The 18,024-nt window shown below is 50.0% G+C and overlaps 1 protein-coding gene across 6 annotated transcripts in view; it reads left to right on the top strand.

The window, feature by feature from the left end:
• The window catches only part of Samd4a (sterile alpha motif domain containing 4A), a 250,240-nt gene that overhangs the window by 216,992 nt on the left and 15,224 nt on the right, over positions 1–18,024 (top strand). For all 6 annotated transcript variants that reach the window (XM_052733425.1, XM_052733423.1, XM_052733421.1 and 3 more), the window contains 5 exons: positions 1,231–1,549; positions 4,743–4,828; positions 10,486–10,604; positions 14,781–14,982; positions 16,116–16,242. In XM_052733425.1, the coding sequence (XP_052589385.1) occupies positions 1,231–1,549; positions 4,743–4,828; positions 10,486–10,604; positions 14,781–14,982; positions 16,116–16,242 (853 nt within the window). The remainder of the gene's footprint in view (positions 1–1,230; positions 1,550–4,742; positions 4,829–10,485; positions 10,605–14,780; positions 14,983–16,115; positions 16,243–18,024) is intronic.

Here is an 18,024-nt window from a genome sequence, read left to right as displayed (position 1 = left end):
AGAATTTTTCTTCCTCTGTAAATAAAACTTGTGGCAACTAGGCCCAATGACGATTCTTTCTTCATTTCCACACGTGCACACAGCCCACCCAAAGAGCAGCCTTCCACCATGAAAGAGTTTGGCTTACCAATGTCCGCTGCCTTTGAGAGCTGAGGCACACCCCACGCCTGTCCCTGCCAGCTTTCCTTTGTCTGGTCCGCTGATTGGGAGGGTTTGGGTCAGAAGCACTCATGTTCCTCAAGTCTGCATTCTTTAACACCACCAAGCCATTTTCTTGGCACAAGAGGATCTTAGAAATGGTTTGGGCTTTTGTGTGTCAAGCTTTTTGAATCATGGTCTTGCTAATCTGGGCTCTCGGGATATTAAATGCTGTTTGTAATCAGGACCCTGGTAGGCAGTGTCTCTCCTAGGTCTCAGAGAGAATCAATCAGAACTGCATAAGCCCTGGGAGCTACATGGTGATGAGGGGCCATCCTACCCCTCACACCAGTATGACCCCAGCCAGGACCCATGCCACCTGGGCTTATCCAAAACCCACCATCCCCACCAGAACCCACTTTCTTTTTCTAATAAGTAATGCCCAGAATACCCAAATGTTTACATAAATTAACCTATGTTTGCAAGTATATACATGGGTACGCACTCAAGTAGTGTGCATGTGTGTGTGCGCGTGTGCGCGTGTGCGCGCACGTGTGTGTGTGTGTGTGTGTGTGTGTGTGTGTGTGTGTGTGTGTGTGTGTGTGTTGGGGGGGTGACCAGAGGGCAGCAGTTGACATCGGACATCTTCCTCATTCTCTGTTACTCTTTTTTCTTTTGAAATGGGGGAGGGGGGTCTTTCACTGAGCCTGGAGCTAACTGATTCTGCTACCCCAGCGTTTGGGGAGCCTGTCTCTCACCAGCACTGGGATTACAGGTGTGCCCTGCTGGGCCCAGTTTTCACATGGGTACTGGGATCTGAACTGAGATCCCTATGCTGTTAAAGTGCCCCATGGATACTTTACAACTACCTATCCATCAGTTCTGTTATACATTAAACATGATTTTCTTCAGACTCGTTCTAAAACCATCTCTCCCCTACTAAAAATTGCCTTGAGCTTCTTATGTATGATAAATTCCAGCCGCCCTGCACCGTCCTATATGGGGACATCTCTGGGAGCAGGGGCCAGAGAGAAGGGCCTGGAGGGGGACCGCAGGCCTGAACTCACTAAGTCCCCCCTCTCTCTCACCCAGGACATCATCGAAGGGGGCAGCCTGCGCATCCCCCTCCAGGAGCTGCACCAGATGATCCTGACACCCATCAAGGCCTACAGCTCTCCCAGTACCACTCCTGAGGCGCGCCGCCATGAGCCTTCCCTGATGGGCCCAGAGAACCCTGGTACCGACTGCAAAGAGAGCGCCACGGTGGCCAACAGCATCACAGCCAGCGCCTCCGCCGGCGCCAGCGGTGGCCTGCAACCACCCCAGCTGAGCAGCTGCGATGGGGAGCTGGCTGTTGCCCCTCTGCCGGAGGGGGACCTCCCCGGGCAGTTCACACGCGTCATGGGGAAAGGTACTGTTCTCTCTGGGAGCCCTAGCCAGAGCCAAGAGTCCTGGGGGCTTGGGATAGGATGGGGGAGTAAGTGGCATTAGCACTCCTAGAGAAATAAGAGGTTTTCCCATGGGAGGTCTCAACTCCAGCCTGTGGACCCCTCTAGGCATGTTAAGTCCTTCCAGTACAGCGCTGCCGATTGGGCCTTGAACCTTCAGGGAAGACCGTGGGACCGACAATGAATGAAAAAGATGCTTCAGAGTGCAAAAACCTCACTCAACTACCGGCCCCTTCCCAACGCAACAGGGTCTGGGAACTAGAGAAGCCCCAAAGCTGGGGTCCAGAGCCCAGAAACCTACTACCAGTACCACCTACTGAGTCCCCAGGCCCTGGGGCTTCCCAGTCACCTGGTAATTCAGAGAGTGGGCGTGCCCTGGACAACTCTTAGTACAAAGCTGTTCTATCCAGCCTCCCGGGTTCACATCTTCCCTTCCCCTTTCATCCACCTCACAGGATGCTTTGGTGGTCTTGGGCTGTCGGCTTGTGGTTGCTTAATAATTCCTGTGTGCCAGAGGCTGGTATACCTGTGGTTCTCCTAGGTGACTTAGGTGAACCCCAAGCACCCCATTTCACAGAAGAGGAATCCAAGATGAGTAAGATAGAGATTTGAAACCCCACAGCTTCTCTGCCTCCCACCGCCAGGGTTACCAGGAGACCTTCGTAGCTCAAGGCAGAGTACAGTTGAATTCCATACAATAAGGCAGAGCACAGTTGAATTCCATACGATGCTCCCTTTGCCGCATCGACAGCGCCTGAGCCCACAGACTCACTTGGCGCCTGCCCTCACCGCCTCCATTCTACATTTCAGACAGACTCTGCGTCTGGTTCCCAGAAGCTTGTGTGATCTCTTGCTTCCCAGTGATTGCACAGAGGCTCCCTGTGTCTGGAGCGAGGGCCCTGCTAACCCGAAAGAGCCTCTGACTTACAAAATAAGAACCTGTTCTGAGTGCATGCGGGACTGTGGTCTCCTCAGTTTACTCAAGCATTGCACAGCCCCTGAGTCTCCTCATCTTAACTCAGTTCACACTTCACTGCAGCCGTGTGTGCTTGACTGTAAACCCCATTAACCGAGTGCCATCGGGCCACTTTTAATAGCCTCAGGGTCCACAGGGCCTGACTGATGGTAGGTGCCTGATAAACACCATGAGATGAAGGGTGGGGCTGCTGCACAGAGCCTGGAGCTGGACCGTGCACACAGTAGCCATGGCCAAACTGTGCGGTGTCATCGGGGCAGGACAGAGCTAAGAGGATCCTGTGGGTCACACCTTCCCGCCTGCACTACCCTCTGCATCCCCTGCAGTGAGGTCTTTACGGCCACATCTTTGAAAATGCACCACCTTTGAATAGTTTGCTTTTACGAGATCCTTCACAAGACATTCTGATTATTGAGAAAAAAATATGTGGTGAATGCTAGTACTTTTCCTTTTAAAAGGAGGGAGCCATTTTCTTTTCCTTTTAAAGAACCAAATTTTCACTCGCAGAAGTGGACCTCTGATACAGCTGTTCTAGGGAGACCTAAATCCTTTAAACTCTGACGTAGAAGGTGGTGACTCACAGCTTCCCCAGGCAGGGTTGGGGATGAGCTGGTAGCCAGAGCGGGCCTTTTCAACTCCCGGTCACCCCTCAGCACTGTTGGATCCTGGGAAAGACCCAGCCCAACAAATCTACTTGAACGTGCTCCATACCCCTATCCCTGTGTACAGGGGATCCCGGTGGGGATCAGCCCTAGGAGATGCTACCCCTCGACACAACCTCTGTTGACGTGGTAACTACTGTGTGAGAAGCCACAACCCAATTGACACTCAGCATCCCCCTATAAATTAAACAGTGGGAAGTGAAAACCAGCTGCCTCCATCCTGCTCCTGCCTAGCCCTGCCATCTCCTCTCATGGGGTGGCTACTGTTGGATGTGAGGTTGGCCTTTCAGAACCTTCAGCATCATCCACTCTGACATGGGTTTTAAGAGTCTCTCCTAAGCTTGGTGGTATTTCCATAAATGTGGCATATTTGCCTATTTCTGTCAATATGAAAAGCACCATTCTTTTTTTTAAGGTTGCACGCTGTTCCGCCGTGTATATGAATCACAAGTTATTTAACAAGGTCACCCATGGGTAGATCTTGAGGCCATTCCCATGTTTTTGTTGCAAACACTGTTATTCTGAAAGCCTGTGTGTAGTGACACAGAATTGATGGAGATCTGTGTCAGGATGGTTGGAAGGGGAAAGGGGTGAAATCTGATCCCTGACTTTCAAGCTTGGTGTGCTTTGGTTGACATATACCCAACTCTGACTCCTTTTGCGGGTGGCCTTTAAGGTAAGGGCAGAGTGGGCTGTGAACATGGTCTTAAGAAACCTAGTACATTGCCAGGCGGTGGTGGCGCATGCCTTTAATTCCAGCACTCGGAGGAAGAAGCAGGAGAATCTCTATGAGTTCGAGGCCTCCCTCGCCTCCAGAGTGAATTCCAGGACAGCCAGGGCTACCGAGAGAAACCCTGTCGAAAAACTAAAAACATAAAAAAATGAAAAAAAAGAAACCTGGTACATGCGTGTCCTCTACCAACAGACGGGCACTGCCCTGTCTTTTCTGGCACATGCCTGAGTGTGTAGGTGAAGGCGTATGTGGATAAACGTGTGTATCACATTGAGGAAATAACCCTGCAAATGACGGAATGGCAGGTTTCTTCTGCTCCATGCACGCCTACATGCTTCGCAGCCAAAATGTGGCACAGCCTCGTTCTTCTACACACAAACACCACTGCCTTCCCACCTGGTGAGGGGTGTGTGGTTCATTCATAAAATGGGATTGCTCTGCCACTGTGGCAGAGGACTCAGAAGGCTTTGGAAGCTCCTTCCCTCAGAACCACCTGCCAAAGCAGAGCCCGAGACCTCTGTTTCTTCTCCCTGTCTGTCTTCAGGCCTCTGTCTGAGGGCTTAATATAGAATGGTATGACAGAAACAGACCCAAGCGGTTTCTGGGGTGAGTGCTCCCGTGGCAACTGAGCATTTGGCTTCAGAGGAATGGCGAGCCCCTTGTTTTCTGTGAGCCTTACGTAATGTCACAGGCAGATGTTTCCCAGGAGGTCCTGGTCCTGAAAGGGGCGCAGCCCAGACTGGAACAGTGTGCAGTGTTCTGATTCATCTTTTCTTAATTCACAGTGTGCACACAGCTCTTGGTCTCCAGACCTGACGAGGAAAATATAAGTTCCTATCTCCAGCTCTTAGATAAGTGCCTCGTTCATGAGGTGAGTGGCAACTGGTTTAAACCTGTTTCTCTCGTTGCTTAGAAATGCTTCTCAGGGTTTCTGTGATGTGATCGTTTTGGTCCCCAGCAACTTGTTTTTGACAAGTGCATGACCGTGAATAACAGCTTGGACAGAACTAGACTGTGGCCGCCTCTAAAACTCTGCGTGTGTGACCCCTTGACATCAGAACTCACCAGATAGGGAGCACTGATGTCTGGGGATACCTGGGAAGGACTTCAAACTCCAGAGGAATAATAAGTAACCATGCCTGGGGTAGCTAAGTCCCAGCACTGCTACCCAGCTCCACAGTGTAGAGACTTCTTCACACTGTGTCCTTTAATGAGGGAAACTGGGGGAGAGAGGAAGAGAGAGAGCCCACAAAAGAAAGTGACCAGGGCTGGTACCGATGGCTGCTGGGACTGTCTGGATTTATGGTTGCTATAGGACCTGTATTTGCCGTCTGACCTTTGGAGGGAGATGGAGACAGATAGGGTGTAGACTCTGAGTACAGTCCTCATGTAAAAGCCTGGAAGAATCCTGGGCATGACTAGGAGGGTAGCGTTTCCTCAGCAATACACAGGGAAAGGTAGGTGGGGCTCAGACCCAGGCAATCAGTGGCTCTGTGGGAGCCCTGCCTCTGAGAGTGATAGGTATGAGGTCTAGATTAGGGAAAACATGGGGCCAGATAAACAGGATAGTGAAGTCTTCTGTTGGATTTTGATGTGAGGATGAGATGGCTAGAGCCTCTCCCAATTACTTGTTGGTAGTCGGAACCCCAAGAGTTCAATGGGCTCCGGGCACAGCACTAGCCAGCACAGAGGCCTGGCTTCACTCTGCCTTCGCACTCAGCCTCCCAGTGGCACAAGTGTCTCTTGCCATTCTTGGAGCCCTGCTTGAGGTCTGATGCTGCCAACTCATCAGATCCACTTCCCGTTCTCCTGGGGTTCCTTCCCAGCCAATCACTCTCTGTTCCCCCAGACTCGAGTCATCTCAGTAGTGGCTTTTCTAGGCAGCGTGAAGTCATGGAGCCCCTTGACCCAGCCAGAGCCCTCTGCCACTGTGAGCACAGTAATCAACTGTCTGGGTTGTAAATTCAGGCCTGCCAGTCTCTGAAATAGTTATTCCAAAGTCCTAGATGTTCAGCTGAGCAAAAACAACTATTTCTCTAATAACTCCAGAGCAAGCAGGCCCTGCCTAACAATGGCTGACACCTGTACTGAAGGCCTTCCTTATGTGTTTATTTCAGGAAGGGACAAGACTACGTCCTGTGAGCCCCGAGTAACACTTTGCATTGCAATCCTGATGTTACACTTGTTTTTGTCTAGAAAAAAAAAAAAAAAAAAAAAGACAGAAAACAGGGAAGGCAAGTACAGTTTTAGGAAGCAGCAAAGCACGGTCCCTGGCCTAAGAGGCTTAGGACATGAAGGCACTGGAGACAATAAACCGGAAAATAGGTATACAAGTTACTTTTCTCTTCCTGTGATCAAATTCCTGAATAGAAACAACTTCCAGACTTCATTTCTCATGTGGGAAAAGTATGTGAGGCAAGGGCAGCTTCTCTTGGTGGAGGTGAGGAGCCTGAGATGTCCCGTTCTACCTCAGCACTACACCAGGAAGCAGAATGAAGCTCAGTGAGAACTGGCATGGGTCTATGACCCATAAAGCCTGCTCCCAGTGCCCACTTCAACCAATGAAGCCACGCTTTCTAAAGGTTCTACAACCTTCCAAACCAGCACCACAGCTGGGACCAAGAGTTCAAACACATAAGTCTATGGTGGACATTTTACACGATGATAAGACCCATGGTGCCTTAGAACTCCAAGGTGGGAAATAGTGGGCACCTAACCTGGAGCTGGAACCCAGGGTACCTCCTCTCCAGTAGTAGAAAGGACTGTCTCAAAGCTGAGACCGGAAGTTCAGCCCCAGCACTGTGGTAGAGACTTCTGAAGCTGGAGAGATGGCTCGGTGCTTAGGAGCAGAGGACCTGAGCTGGGTTCCCAGTACTCACGCTAGGTAGCTCACACCTACCTGTAATTCTAATTCCAGAGAACCACACACCCTCTCCTGACCTCCATAGGCACCTACACTAATGTGCACATGCTAACATACAGATTCACAGACACAGACACAGACACAGACACACACACACACACACACACACACTTATGCATACATTAAAATAAAAATCTTTAAGGAGGAAAAAAAGACAACATTTAAGGACACAGTAAGTGTTCAGGTAGAATCCAGTGGTGGGCACTGGAGGAGGACATTTGTGGACGGGTTGGGGCATGTGGGGTAGGAGAAGAGCTATGCTGTGGAAAAGCAAATTGGGGACTTCCCAATGGCCGCTCTTAGCATCGAGGCTTCTAGAGTTGAGAGGAAAGGGTGCTTTTCACCTCCGTCCAAGTGATTTGGACCCATGAGACCAAATACTGAGTCTAGCTGCCTCCATGGGACTGTGCACAATCTTCCGGATTGGTCTAACCTGGCCCTGAAGTGTCACCCTGACCCTTCTCCAACCCTTGTGCCCTCCCTGGGAACCCTGCCTTGTCTTTTTCTTTTGCTGGCACCCCGAGTGCTTGGTGCGAAGAGGACACACTGTGGTTCCCACCTACTGTGTATCAGAGAGGACCTCCTTCACAGGCCACACGGGTGTCATGGCAGGTCTCTCTGCATGAACTTGTGTCAGGATAGAGGGGTCTGCACTCTGCTCTGGAAGGGAAAGCGTTGTTCAAATCTTTGAATTATTGACTAGATAATTTTCCACAGCCCAGGATTAGTCCATGTCAGCAGCGCACACAGGTCCTGGGAGGCTAGTGGGTGGGGCAGGAGTGGCAGTGTTAGACCTGAGCCTCAGACAGGGCTCCTGGGAGGCTGGTGGGTTGGGCAGGAGTGGCAGTGTTAGACCTGAACCTCAGACAGGGCTCCTTCTCACAGCCAGGGCCGACTCTTCTTTAGCAGGCTTGAATCAGGAAGATGTCTGCTAAATGGAGACACCTCCTTCCTAAGGAGGAAGGTCCCAACACCCTGAGGTAGTAACGGGAAGAACAGGGAAGTTTTGAGTTTTACCTCTGATGCCAATTCATTTTGCTGTCTGAGTCATCAGGACTCGGCTTCCTCACTCCACAGTCTTGAAGTGGTCCTGGAGCAATGGGCTCTTCCTTGATGAGACTTCTCACCCAGTGGGTAAACTATAAGGCTGAGGGTGGCTGTCTCTTTCCAGACAGACTGGTCCGGCCGGACAGGGGCAGAGGACTTGAGCAGGATGCCTGGTCATGTCCAGGAAGTCTGCAGGCCGGGAATCTTCCTTCCCTGCCTGAGCCTCTGGTATTGGGCTGCCAGGGGAGGAGCCATTAGCTGGTTCCCTGCAAAGGGAAGCTACCTTGTAGAGACAGAACTCCATTTCCAGAAGAACCTGAAACCAGGTGTGACCTGCCTTCAGCTCACTCGCCGGATGCCTCGCAGCTGGGAAGAGCTGCTCACTCGGCACCCGTCAAAGAGTGTGGTGATGTCCTGGGGATGAGGGCGTACACACTGTCTACTTAGATGCTGTGTGCCACCATGAGAGAGATGTCATCAGCATAATGACATCCTTGGGAGGGCATCTAGCCTCTTACCCCTTTGTGGCTTGGACACTCAGTTGTTCTTCAAGTTCCGGTGCAACTGGGTTTTGTGGTTCTAAGACGATGAAGCCACTTGATTTGTGCTGCTATTAAGGCCTAAGTCATCCTTGAGGAACTTATGTAGACCACCCCGCAGGGGGCATCTGTGTAACCAAAGCCACCTGGTTAGGGCATTAGGGCGCAGCACGTGTGGAACTGTTTAAGCACATCTTCAGTACCTACTCCCAATGCATTTCATTCCCATAGGGCCTTTTGAGTGTCACCCTTGGTTTCCAGAAAGCACCAAGTCTTCACTAAGAGGACTTGGATGAATGTATTCACGGATTTGAACCCTAGCCATCTGCCTTCCTAAGACCCACTGGGCTGAACCATCCTCCCCAAGTCATCTTGGCCAGCAGAGCTGTATCTTGTGTCCTCCGCATTTGGCTGGATAAGCTAATCAAAATCAGAGAGCCCATTTCCTGCCTTTATTAATGAAGCAGCAATGTCAGCCTTGAGTCCAGCTGTAAGCATCGGCGCATCAGTGGGCATTCAGTGGTCATCACCAACAAATGAGAAGGACCATGGAGGAGAGCCACTTGCTTGCCTTCCGCCATTAGAGCCTCTGCCACACAACCACAGGGACCTTACTGTGACCGTTAGTTGGGCAGCCCTCCTTGAACACCCTCAGTGGCATCTGGCTGAGGTTACCCAAGAAGAAAGGGTCTGTATGCTGAGGACAGCATTTCCACGGCTGGGTGGTACCCTTTTGCTTTTATCCACAAAGTTCTCTGGGGTTTAAATCCCTAAAAGATTAAGCATCCTCAGGGGAAAATTAAGCTGTCATTCTTTTTTTTTTTTTCAATTTTCAAGAAACCTGTTTCCTTTATAGAAAGCAAGCATTTAGTCTATTACTCTAATATTTTATTACTACTTAAAGGATTCTATGCCTTATTGACAAAACCTCTTGGGAATGTTCTCTGTCACTCCTGATGCTAACCGATCCAACCAGATAGTTTTCCCACACTATGTGTTCCAAGTCCAAGTTCTGGAACTCAGTGGAGGATTCATCTATGACATGGAATCCTCACTTTCCGGGACACCATAAATCCACAATGCTCTTCCTGCACAATTACCAGGGGACTTTCTATAAACTGTTTATTGGAGAACTAGATTACTCATTCAGTCTTGCTTTGGGGTGTTGGTTGGGGGGGAGGCTGTCACATACAACAGTCTCCTTGGATGATTTTAATGTACTTGCACCTGAGAGTCCCTCCATTGGGGACTTGGGACCCTGGACTATGGTGAATGCAAAGGCTATGCATCACAGGGTACATGATACAGATTTATGCTGTGTGCTATAGACCGTATAGATGTGTGCTGTGTGGTAAAGATGACGTAGACATGTATTATGGACACTAGGCAAAATGTCTTCCTGCACTCCAAATTTTACTAGAAGACTCGAGAAGGCATCAGGCCTTCCCTCAACTCTAGGCAAGGTTAAGGTCAGGGCTGGTGCACTGGGGTTTCCCACAGGGCACAAGGCTGTTTAATTAGAGATCTCTCAGAAAAAAAAAAAAAAGCCCAAGACACAGAATGTGGCCCTCTACTGAAGCCCTGCAGACCACTCCAGAGTGACCATACACCATCAAGCCAATTGATTTTTGGAGTGGCTTAGGATTTCCATTGATTATGAAAATGCAGGGAGTCTGCAAAGCTAGAATACCTAACAATCAATTTTGCAGCTCATCCCTGGTTAACTCCAGGAAGGAGTCATAGGACGGGAAGACGGGGGTGGGTCTTCCAGACATGCAGCCGAAAAACAAGGTTGTCAAGAGCTTAATGCCTGAACCAGGTGCTCCCAATGCCAAATAACTGGCATCTTCAGCACAGATGGCTCCAATTTAAACTGACTGCTGTTTGGACCAGGTTGGAAACAGGTGGGGGAAAAAAGGCTGCTGTGGAGACACCAGCGTTTTCCTTTATTAATTGTATGTTTTTCCCCTCTAATGCCAGGCTGCGTCACCCATTTAAAAGTCCTGTTTGTTTTTGCAGGCATTTACAGAGACACAGAAAAAAAGACTGTTGTCATGGAAACAGCAGGTGCAGAAGCTCTTTCGGTCTTTCCCTCGGAAAACCCTTCTAGACATATCAGGATATCGACAGCAAAGAAAGTATGTTGGGATTTTGTTCTTTGTAAGGCACGGTGGTTCCCTGGTGCCTCACGGCCTGCCTGGGTGCCAGGCAGGAATATAGCAGGGCATCACTCCTTGTTCATGAGGACACCCGTGGAGAGTTCCAAATCACATTGCCTAAACAGGCTGTGGTGGGAGAGAGGCTGTGAGGAGGAACATTCCCAGAGGAAGAGCTGAATTTGGGCATGTGTAACTCAGTTTACACGGCCAGAATGCTGATATTCGCCTAGAAGCGTGAACTCCCATGTTGTAATGAGTGCCAGCAAAACATGGGTGGTTGAACCACAAAGTGGGGCTCAGAAAGGACCTGAGTGGAATCTTCTATCAGCACCTTAAGTGGAAGTGTAATGCCTTTCTCTCCCTCCTAGCTGCAGACAAGCTAATTATAGTTGGTGGCGGGGTGAAGAGCCCAGTGCTCAGCTATTTTGGTCGAAGCTTCAGTCTAATAGTGGGGGCAGTACCATTCTTGATTTTTCATAGTAGCTCAGCTTCTTGGATGCAGTTAAAAATAAGCCTGGTCACACTTCCGAACATGCTACCTTAATATGACTGTAAATTGAGAAACCAGGTGCATGGGAGTTGTGACGGGAAGGAAAAGTTTGCCATAAGAAATGGAGGGCAGAGGAGGGTTGACTTCGGCACGGACAATGATGGGGAGGATTTGGAAATGAGAGAGCAGCCTTCCAACATCCTTGTGTTGATGAGAATCACCATTTCGTGTTGTGTTTTCAAGCACCAACAGACAAATATCCGTGTCTTCACTTGCTCCTAACAGGTTCTGAATTCGTTTCTCAGTGCACGTCCAGAAGTTATGTTGTTAAATTGGGGGGTGGGGGGCACTCATTTGCATAAGTATGCCTTATCACTTAAAGGAAATAGGGCCGGCTGGAGTTTGTGAGATGTCTTCATGACAGATTTATGTAAAAATTAAGACATTCTCATGTTCCGCCACACAGCACTGTTATTTATTAGGCAAAGGTCTATTTAGCACGTGCCTTGTGGTATCTGAGCACTAAAAAAAAACAGGAATTCATTCCATCCTCATCACAACCCTATGAAGTATAACTGCTATTATTAGCCTCAGTTTACAGATGAATTGATAGGCAAAGGCATCCAGGATTTGGACCAAGCTGGCCAGTGTTGGGCACCAGATCAGTGCTCCCCACCAATGCAGACTCAGGCGGCTGTCCTGGTCTCAGGCTTATGTACAGAAAGGATGTGCCTGCAAATTCATACTACTGCCAGCTCACCAGCACCCCACCCCCACCCCAGCCCTTGGGGGTCGCCAACCCTAATGGGCTGCAGATCACTCCTGCTCTGAGGCTGCTCAGTGGCCTGGATGCAGGGTCAGGCTTGCTGCTCACCTGCCTTGCACTGCTGCCAAGCACTTGCCTCTACAAGCAACGCTACATTTCCCAGATGAGGAGGACGCCAGGTCCTGTTGCAGTTTCCGTGGAGCCCCATTCCTAGAGGGAGTCATTCTGAAGTAGAAGTGGAAGAGACGGCTTAGAAGTTCATTGCTCTCCTCACCGCCGTCCGCCTTGTGTATCCACATCGGAGAGCTGCACAGAGGGAGAAGCGTGGACAGGACTCAGCTTCTCCACACTGTCACCAGGCCCCCTTGGTTAGAGCTGGCCTGGGGTCTGCCTGGTCCGGGTCCTCTTGAGCCTTTTTTATTGACTAGATAAGGATGAATTCATTCACCAATTACGAATGTTCCAAAGGACAGTGCCAAATCCATGAAACACAGCCTGCTCCACGCATTTTACCTCTGGGATATTTTTACACTGTTAATTTGTTTTGAAAAACTGTTTCTCCCATACAAAAGCAACTGCAGGCAAGCCCCTGCTTAAATTATCTCACAGATCCCAAATTAATTGCTTCTTATTAATGTTATTTTTATCAATGACTTTTCATGGTATTGCAAGGAAAGGAAATCAGTTACCCTCAGAAAAGCAGAGAAGGTGAGGAGGCACAGACGCTCAGAGCAGGAGCAGGAGAATGGAGAGCTTAATTTGTTCTCTGTCCTTTCTCAAAAAGCAAAATTCTCTCTTAAGCTGAGTGGTCCTAAGTGGCCGAAGTGTTCACTCCGGCTGTCAGCAGGCAGCAACTCTCAGCAAAGCTGGCTTTGTAAAAATAGCCTTTTGAGGACACCCCCCACTGTGCCATAACTCCCCCCCCCCATCTAGGAATATTCTGGGCTTTTCCCCCCTCCCCCAAACAGCTGAGATCTAACTCTTAGGAGTCTCAAGGTTCTCCATTTCTCCAATGGCCGCCCCTACCAGAGCCTTCTGCCCATGATGTTGTTAGAAAATAGTCTTAAGCTAGGTAGCCCCAGCACGCCAGCTTGCGCTACGTAGTAGGATCCTGTCTCAAAAAAAGATGTTTTTATAAAAGCTACAATGTTGCTTTCATGGAAGAACAAGTCATTTTAGCAACACTCATCCACTACTGTTTTGCATATGAAATAACTTTTTAAAAATCCAGCCAAAAAGGGAAGTGAGAAAAATCTATTCACACTAAATAAGGGGTGTGGAGAATCTTAGCAGAATACTGATCATCTCTCTACCAGGTGGCCCAAATCCCAACTTTAGAAGCCAAAGGACCAGAACCAAAATCCCCACTTTCTCCTACATTTTCAAGTTACCTCACTGTCTCCCCTCCAAAGGGGGGGGGGGGTTCAGATTGCATGAAATCACTTAGCTCTCCTCACCCTAATTTTCAATTTTAAAACCTTACACTTTTGTGGTGGGATGAGGGAAGAAATGATAATATAAAGAGACCAAGAACCCAAGAGTGACTTTCTTTTCTGAGTGGAATCTAGAACACTTTTCTTGGCCACAAAAGCCTGGAAGAAGACAGATTGCCTGGATTTCTTTCCTGTCCATTCTCTGCCTAGGAAATTTAGGAAGTCTGAGAGCTTTTGCACGGCCCTCTCAGACACCACCTCCCCCACATTCCCGCACAACCATCTTCTGAATTAGGAACTGAGTGTTGTGAAGCGCCCCCGCCCCGCTGGACCTCCACTGGCTCAACTCAGTCAGCATTAACAGTCTCCTCACAAGCTTGGCGAGAACTCCTTAGTTTAGCAACCAAGCAACTCTGCTCCACCTAGTGGCTGTTGTCTGCCACGCACGTCCACTCCACCCTCCTGAATAAAGCTGACTGACTCCCTTGGAAAGAATGTGATTCCTGAAGCCTCCCAGAACCCAGGGCTGGTGGAGGAGATGAGTGCTTTTCTGCTGAGCTCATCCGACCCACGAGAAGCAGTCTCCTGCATGGATCCAAAGAGCGGGAGCCTTTCCAGCTTGAGGCTCGTCCTGCAGGAAGGGCGTGGGGAATGAAAAGACAGGACTGTCCTAGGTTCAGGACACCTGCAAATTACAGTCAGCCATCTCATGCCCCTGCTCTCGGGGCTGGAGTCAACCCCACACACCAGACTGGCCTCTCCTTTGGAGAAACATGACGACTCATTCATTCACTTATGCCCACTTTCAATCCAGCATTGGAAAAGGCTTACTCCTGACTTGGGCTTGGGACCTACGCGGCTGAGGAAGACACATGCCGTCGTCCTTTCTTATATTTCAATGGCGTCCTCCATCCAAGGCTGCCTACAGACAACCTGATCAGAAATGAACTGCGGCATAATGAAGGAGCACCAGAACGGAGTCAGATCAGTTCTGATGAGGATTCTGCTATTTTGCTTTGTGGCTTCCAGAAAGGCACCATGCCCTCTTGCGCAGACCCACAGGTTGGACAAGACAAGAATGAGAGAAAGCAGGAGAATGAATATATGGGTTTCCCTTCTGGGCTCATATTTGGGTGCTGCCCCCTTCTGGCTGTGTGGCAATCGCAAAAATTCTCAAGCTTTCTGGTTTTGTTGGTTTTTTTTTTTTTTTTTTTTTTTCTAGCTGTAAGGGTTAGGGAGCCTACTTCATAGGGTTGTCCCATGGATTAAGAGTTGTGTGTGAGCTCCAACATCCAGCATGTGCTGATGCTTTCAGATACTAGATGCAGGTTTAGTCTTAGCCCATTATTGCCATTTCCCCCCAAGACCTCTTAACTGTCAGTCCCAAGGAGGCCTCCCTGGCAGCCTGGGCTGTGGAGGGGTGGAGCGCGCCTGAGGCTCTGGGTCCTTTCTCTCTGCTCTCACAGTCGTGGCTTTGGGCAGTCCAACTCCCTCCCGACAGCCAGCTCTGTGGGCGGCGGCATGGGCAGACGGAACCCACGACAGTACCAGATTGCCTCTCGGAATGTCCCTTCTGCTCGCCTTGGTCTCTTGGGCACCAGCGGATTCGTCAGCTCTAACCAGCGCCACACCGCTGCCAACCCCACCATCATGAAACAAGGAAGACAGGTTGGTTCTGCTCTGGGGAGCGGGGAGGTTGGACAAGCTCGGGGTCTGAGGCTTTCGGATGGCCCCCCCAACCCAGACAGTCTCCAAAATGGAAATTGATGCCCCTAGGAGCTCTAAACCAAGGGGAGAGAGTGGAGCCCACGCCTCCCAGGTAACCAGCACTGTCTGTGTCGTTTCCCTGGGAAATGAACAACCCATGGCTGCTGCTTGGGAAGCCTACTACCACATTAATCTCAGTAGACAGTCATGCAAGGGCTGTGTCCGCTTCACCTTTGACCCACTCCGACATACCTCGTCACCTTCCAGGTTCCAGAAGACCTTGGCGTTTAATAAGCTTTCTTTGACTTTTTTATTTTTTTTTAACGTGACAAATGGCTATTTTGTCACAGTCCCAGCTGCAATGGAGACTCCACAGGATTAAGTTGGAGAAGCTGCCCCTTGCTGTGAGATTGACCATGACCTCTCTGTCCCATGAGCCCAGCACTGCCTTTCCCTCATGTTCCCTCAGCCCCATGGGGCTAGAGAGGTTGATCTTGGGACTGGGGACAGACAAGCAGGTCTGAGGCTCCGGTCCTCATGACAGCGTGACTTCAGAATAGAAAGGCTACCCCAGGCGAGGCTGGTGGCACTCCCGCCCAAAGGGAAGGGCATGTCTGAGGAGCCCCCCCATATCACCTCTAGGAGAGGTCACCACAGGACGCATGAGCTGCATGGAGCCGGCCTCACATCAGTATTGAGTCTTCTTTTCTCCTCATGGAGGAGTAAATTTGGGGACTCTCAAAAAGAAAACCAAACAAGAGCTCTAAACTCATTGTACTATTTGCTACAAGCATTTCTAAGACAGCCCCCCCCGCCCGCCCCCCCCCCTTTTTACGAAAAAACAGCAGATGGAGTAAAAAGACTTCTGGAGACAGAAAAGGTGGCCAGGGTAAGCTCGAGCTTAAAAGCAAGGCCTGGGAATGACCATCAGACAAGTCTAACCCATCTCTCTGTAAATCCATGGATGGGTGGCGCTGGCCCTTTCTAAAACTCTCCTAGGATAGCTGTCTCCTGAGTTAAGGCTACAGCTCTGCTTCCCCACCTCTCCCCAGGGGGTCTGGACTAATGCCCCCCTCTTGTATGTCCCTCCCTAGAACCTCTGGTTTGCCAACCCCGGGGGCAGTAACAGCATGCCCAGCCGTACCCACAGCTCCGTCCAGAAGACCCGCTCGCTGCCCGTGCATACCTCCCCACAAAACATGCTGATGTTCCAGCAACCAGGTAGGGCCTGGCTAGCACATGGCTAGCACGCGATCGATCCTTTCCTCTTTCTCCCCGACACAGGAGGGAGGCCAGGACGCCCTGGTGACCCAGCCGGAAAGTGCTGAGCCTCAACTGTCACCACACATTCTTTGGAGCTGCTGGAAGTCTTTTTTTAAACCGTGCCTTGCCAGGGAGAGCAGAGGCTGCCTGGCTGGGAGCCAGCGCCTGGAGTCCCAGCACCGGTTGCAATCTGACAGGAATATTTTTGATACTTGTCAGATATCTAGATTGTCAGATATCTAGATCCCTAGATTGATTAAACCAGAGATAGATATCCCCATGTGGAGAGAGAGAGAGAGAGAGAGAGAGAGAGAGAGAGAGAGAGAGAGAGAGGAGAGAGAGGAGAGAGAGAATGCGGGATGGGGGGTGTGGAGAATGTGTGCAAAGAGAGAATAAGACAATGAAAGAGAAAACGTGAATGCTGATGTCACTGTGGAATTGCCTTGGAAAATAGAGCCATCGTTTACTGATTCAAGAACAACTTGACAAAGTGGATTCCAGGCCAGGTGGGGAGACATAGTCTCAGTCACCATGCTTCCTAAAACAAGCTGGCTGGATCCCGTACGGCAAGCAGATCGGTGAACCCTTTCTCTGTGTATGCAGTGATCTCTAGACTCCAGAGTTGCACAAAACCGCCACGACTACACCTGTCTAGATGCCCACCGCCAGACACAAACAAGAGATGCACCTTGCGTTTCGGTAGCCTCACCCCCACCTCACAGCCTGGAGCACCACGTCCCAGACGCAATTGCTTAGAAGACTTTGATTTCAGTGTTCCCGCAAATCTTTAGTTAAATTTATTTTGAGTATTAGAACTCTAGGATCTCTTGGAATTTTTTTTCTTTTAAGATTTTTCCTTGGATATTGCAAACCCCTTCTTAAACCCCTCATAATGGCCAAAGCATAGCAACAATGCTACTTCAGATCTCCTGATGGCCCATGAGTTAGAGAGTCAACCAAGGGGCCCCTCCAGGTTCTGCCCACACCAGGTTCATTCAGCACCTTCTGGGTGGCTCCTCTAGGATGTGGCTATGAGGGTGAGGCAGGCACAGCCAAGACCCAGGACTCCTCACTAAGGAGAAAGGAAGCTGTGGAGAGTCTCTGCTAAGGGCACACCTCGGCCTTTGCCAGGCTTCCAAGAGCACTCCCTGCCAATCCAACAGTGACTGTGAGAACCTGTCTGGATCCTCAGCTTCCTTCACAGGAATGCCTCTCACCTCCAGGCCAGACCAGGCTCAACCTGAGAGGTGGGTGTTGGCCATCTCCAGCTCAGGCCCCATTCCAAACCCCACCCAACGCCGGCCCAGCAGCGCTGCTCCCCCAGAGCTCCTCAAGACAGCCCCTCCAGGGCATTTAAGGTCTGGCCCATGACTTGCCTCAAGGTTTCTCCTCTTCCCTTGGAACCACTCGGGAATGCTTTGCTCAGATTAAAACCTGGACTTTAATTCAGCTTGATATGGCTTATATCCTCGGGGGAGTTACCCACTACTGGGGGATATTTTACTTATCAGTGGGACCTAGAAGTAGGCCTTTCAGAAGAACCCAACCTGGCCAGCCATGGAGACATCTCAGGGATTATGGGCATGTGCTGAGACTGGACTACAAGAATCGGCAAAGCAGAATGTGGATTTCATCTTTCCACAGCCAGGAGTAAACATGAACATAAAATGAATTGGGGATGGTGAACCCCCATATCAAATACTTCTCTTGGGTACAAGGTATGTTTTTCTCCTGGCTTCT

Source organism: Peromyscus californicus, unplaced genomic scaffold, assembly GCF_007827085.1.
Source record: "Peromyscus californicus insignis strain IS unplaced genomic scaffold, ASM782708v3 Scaffold_12__1_contigs__length_115047231, whole genome shotgun sequence".
Lineage (NCBI taxonomy): Eukaryota > Metazoa > Chordata > Mammalia > Rodentia > Cricetidae > Peromyscus > Peromyscus californicus.
This window is presented reverse-complemented; position numbering and strand designations above follow the sequence as displayed.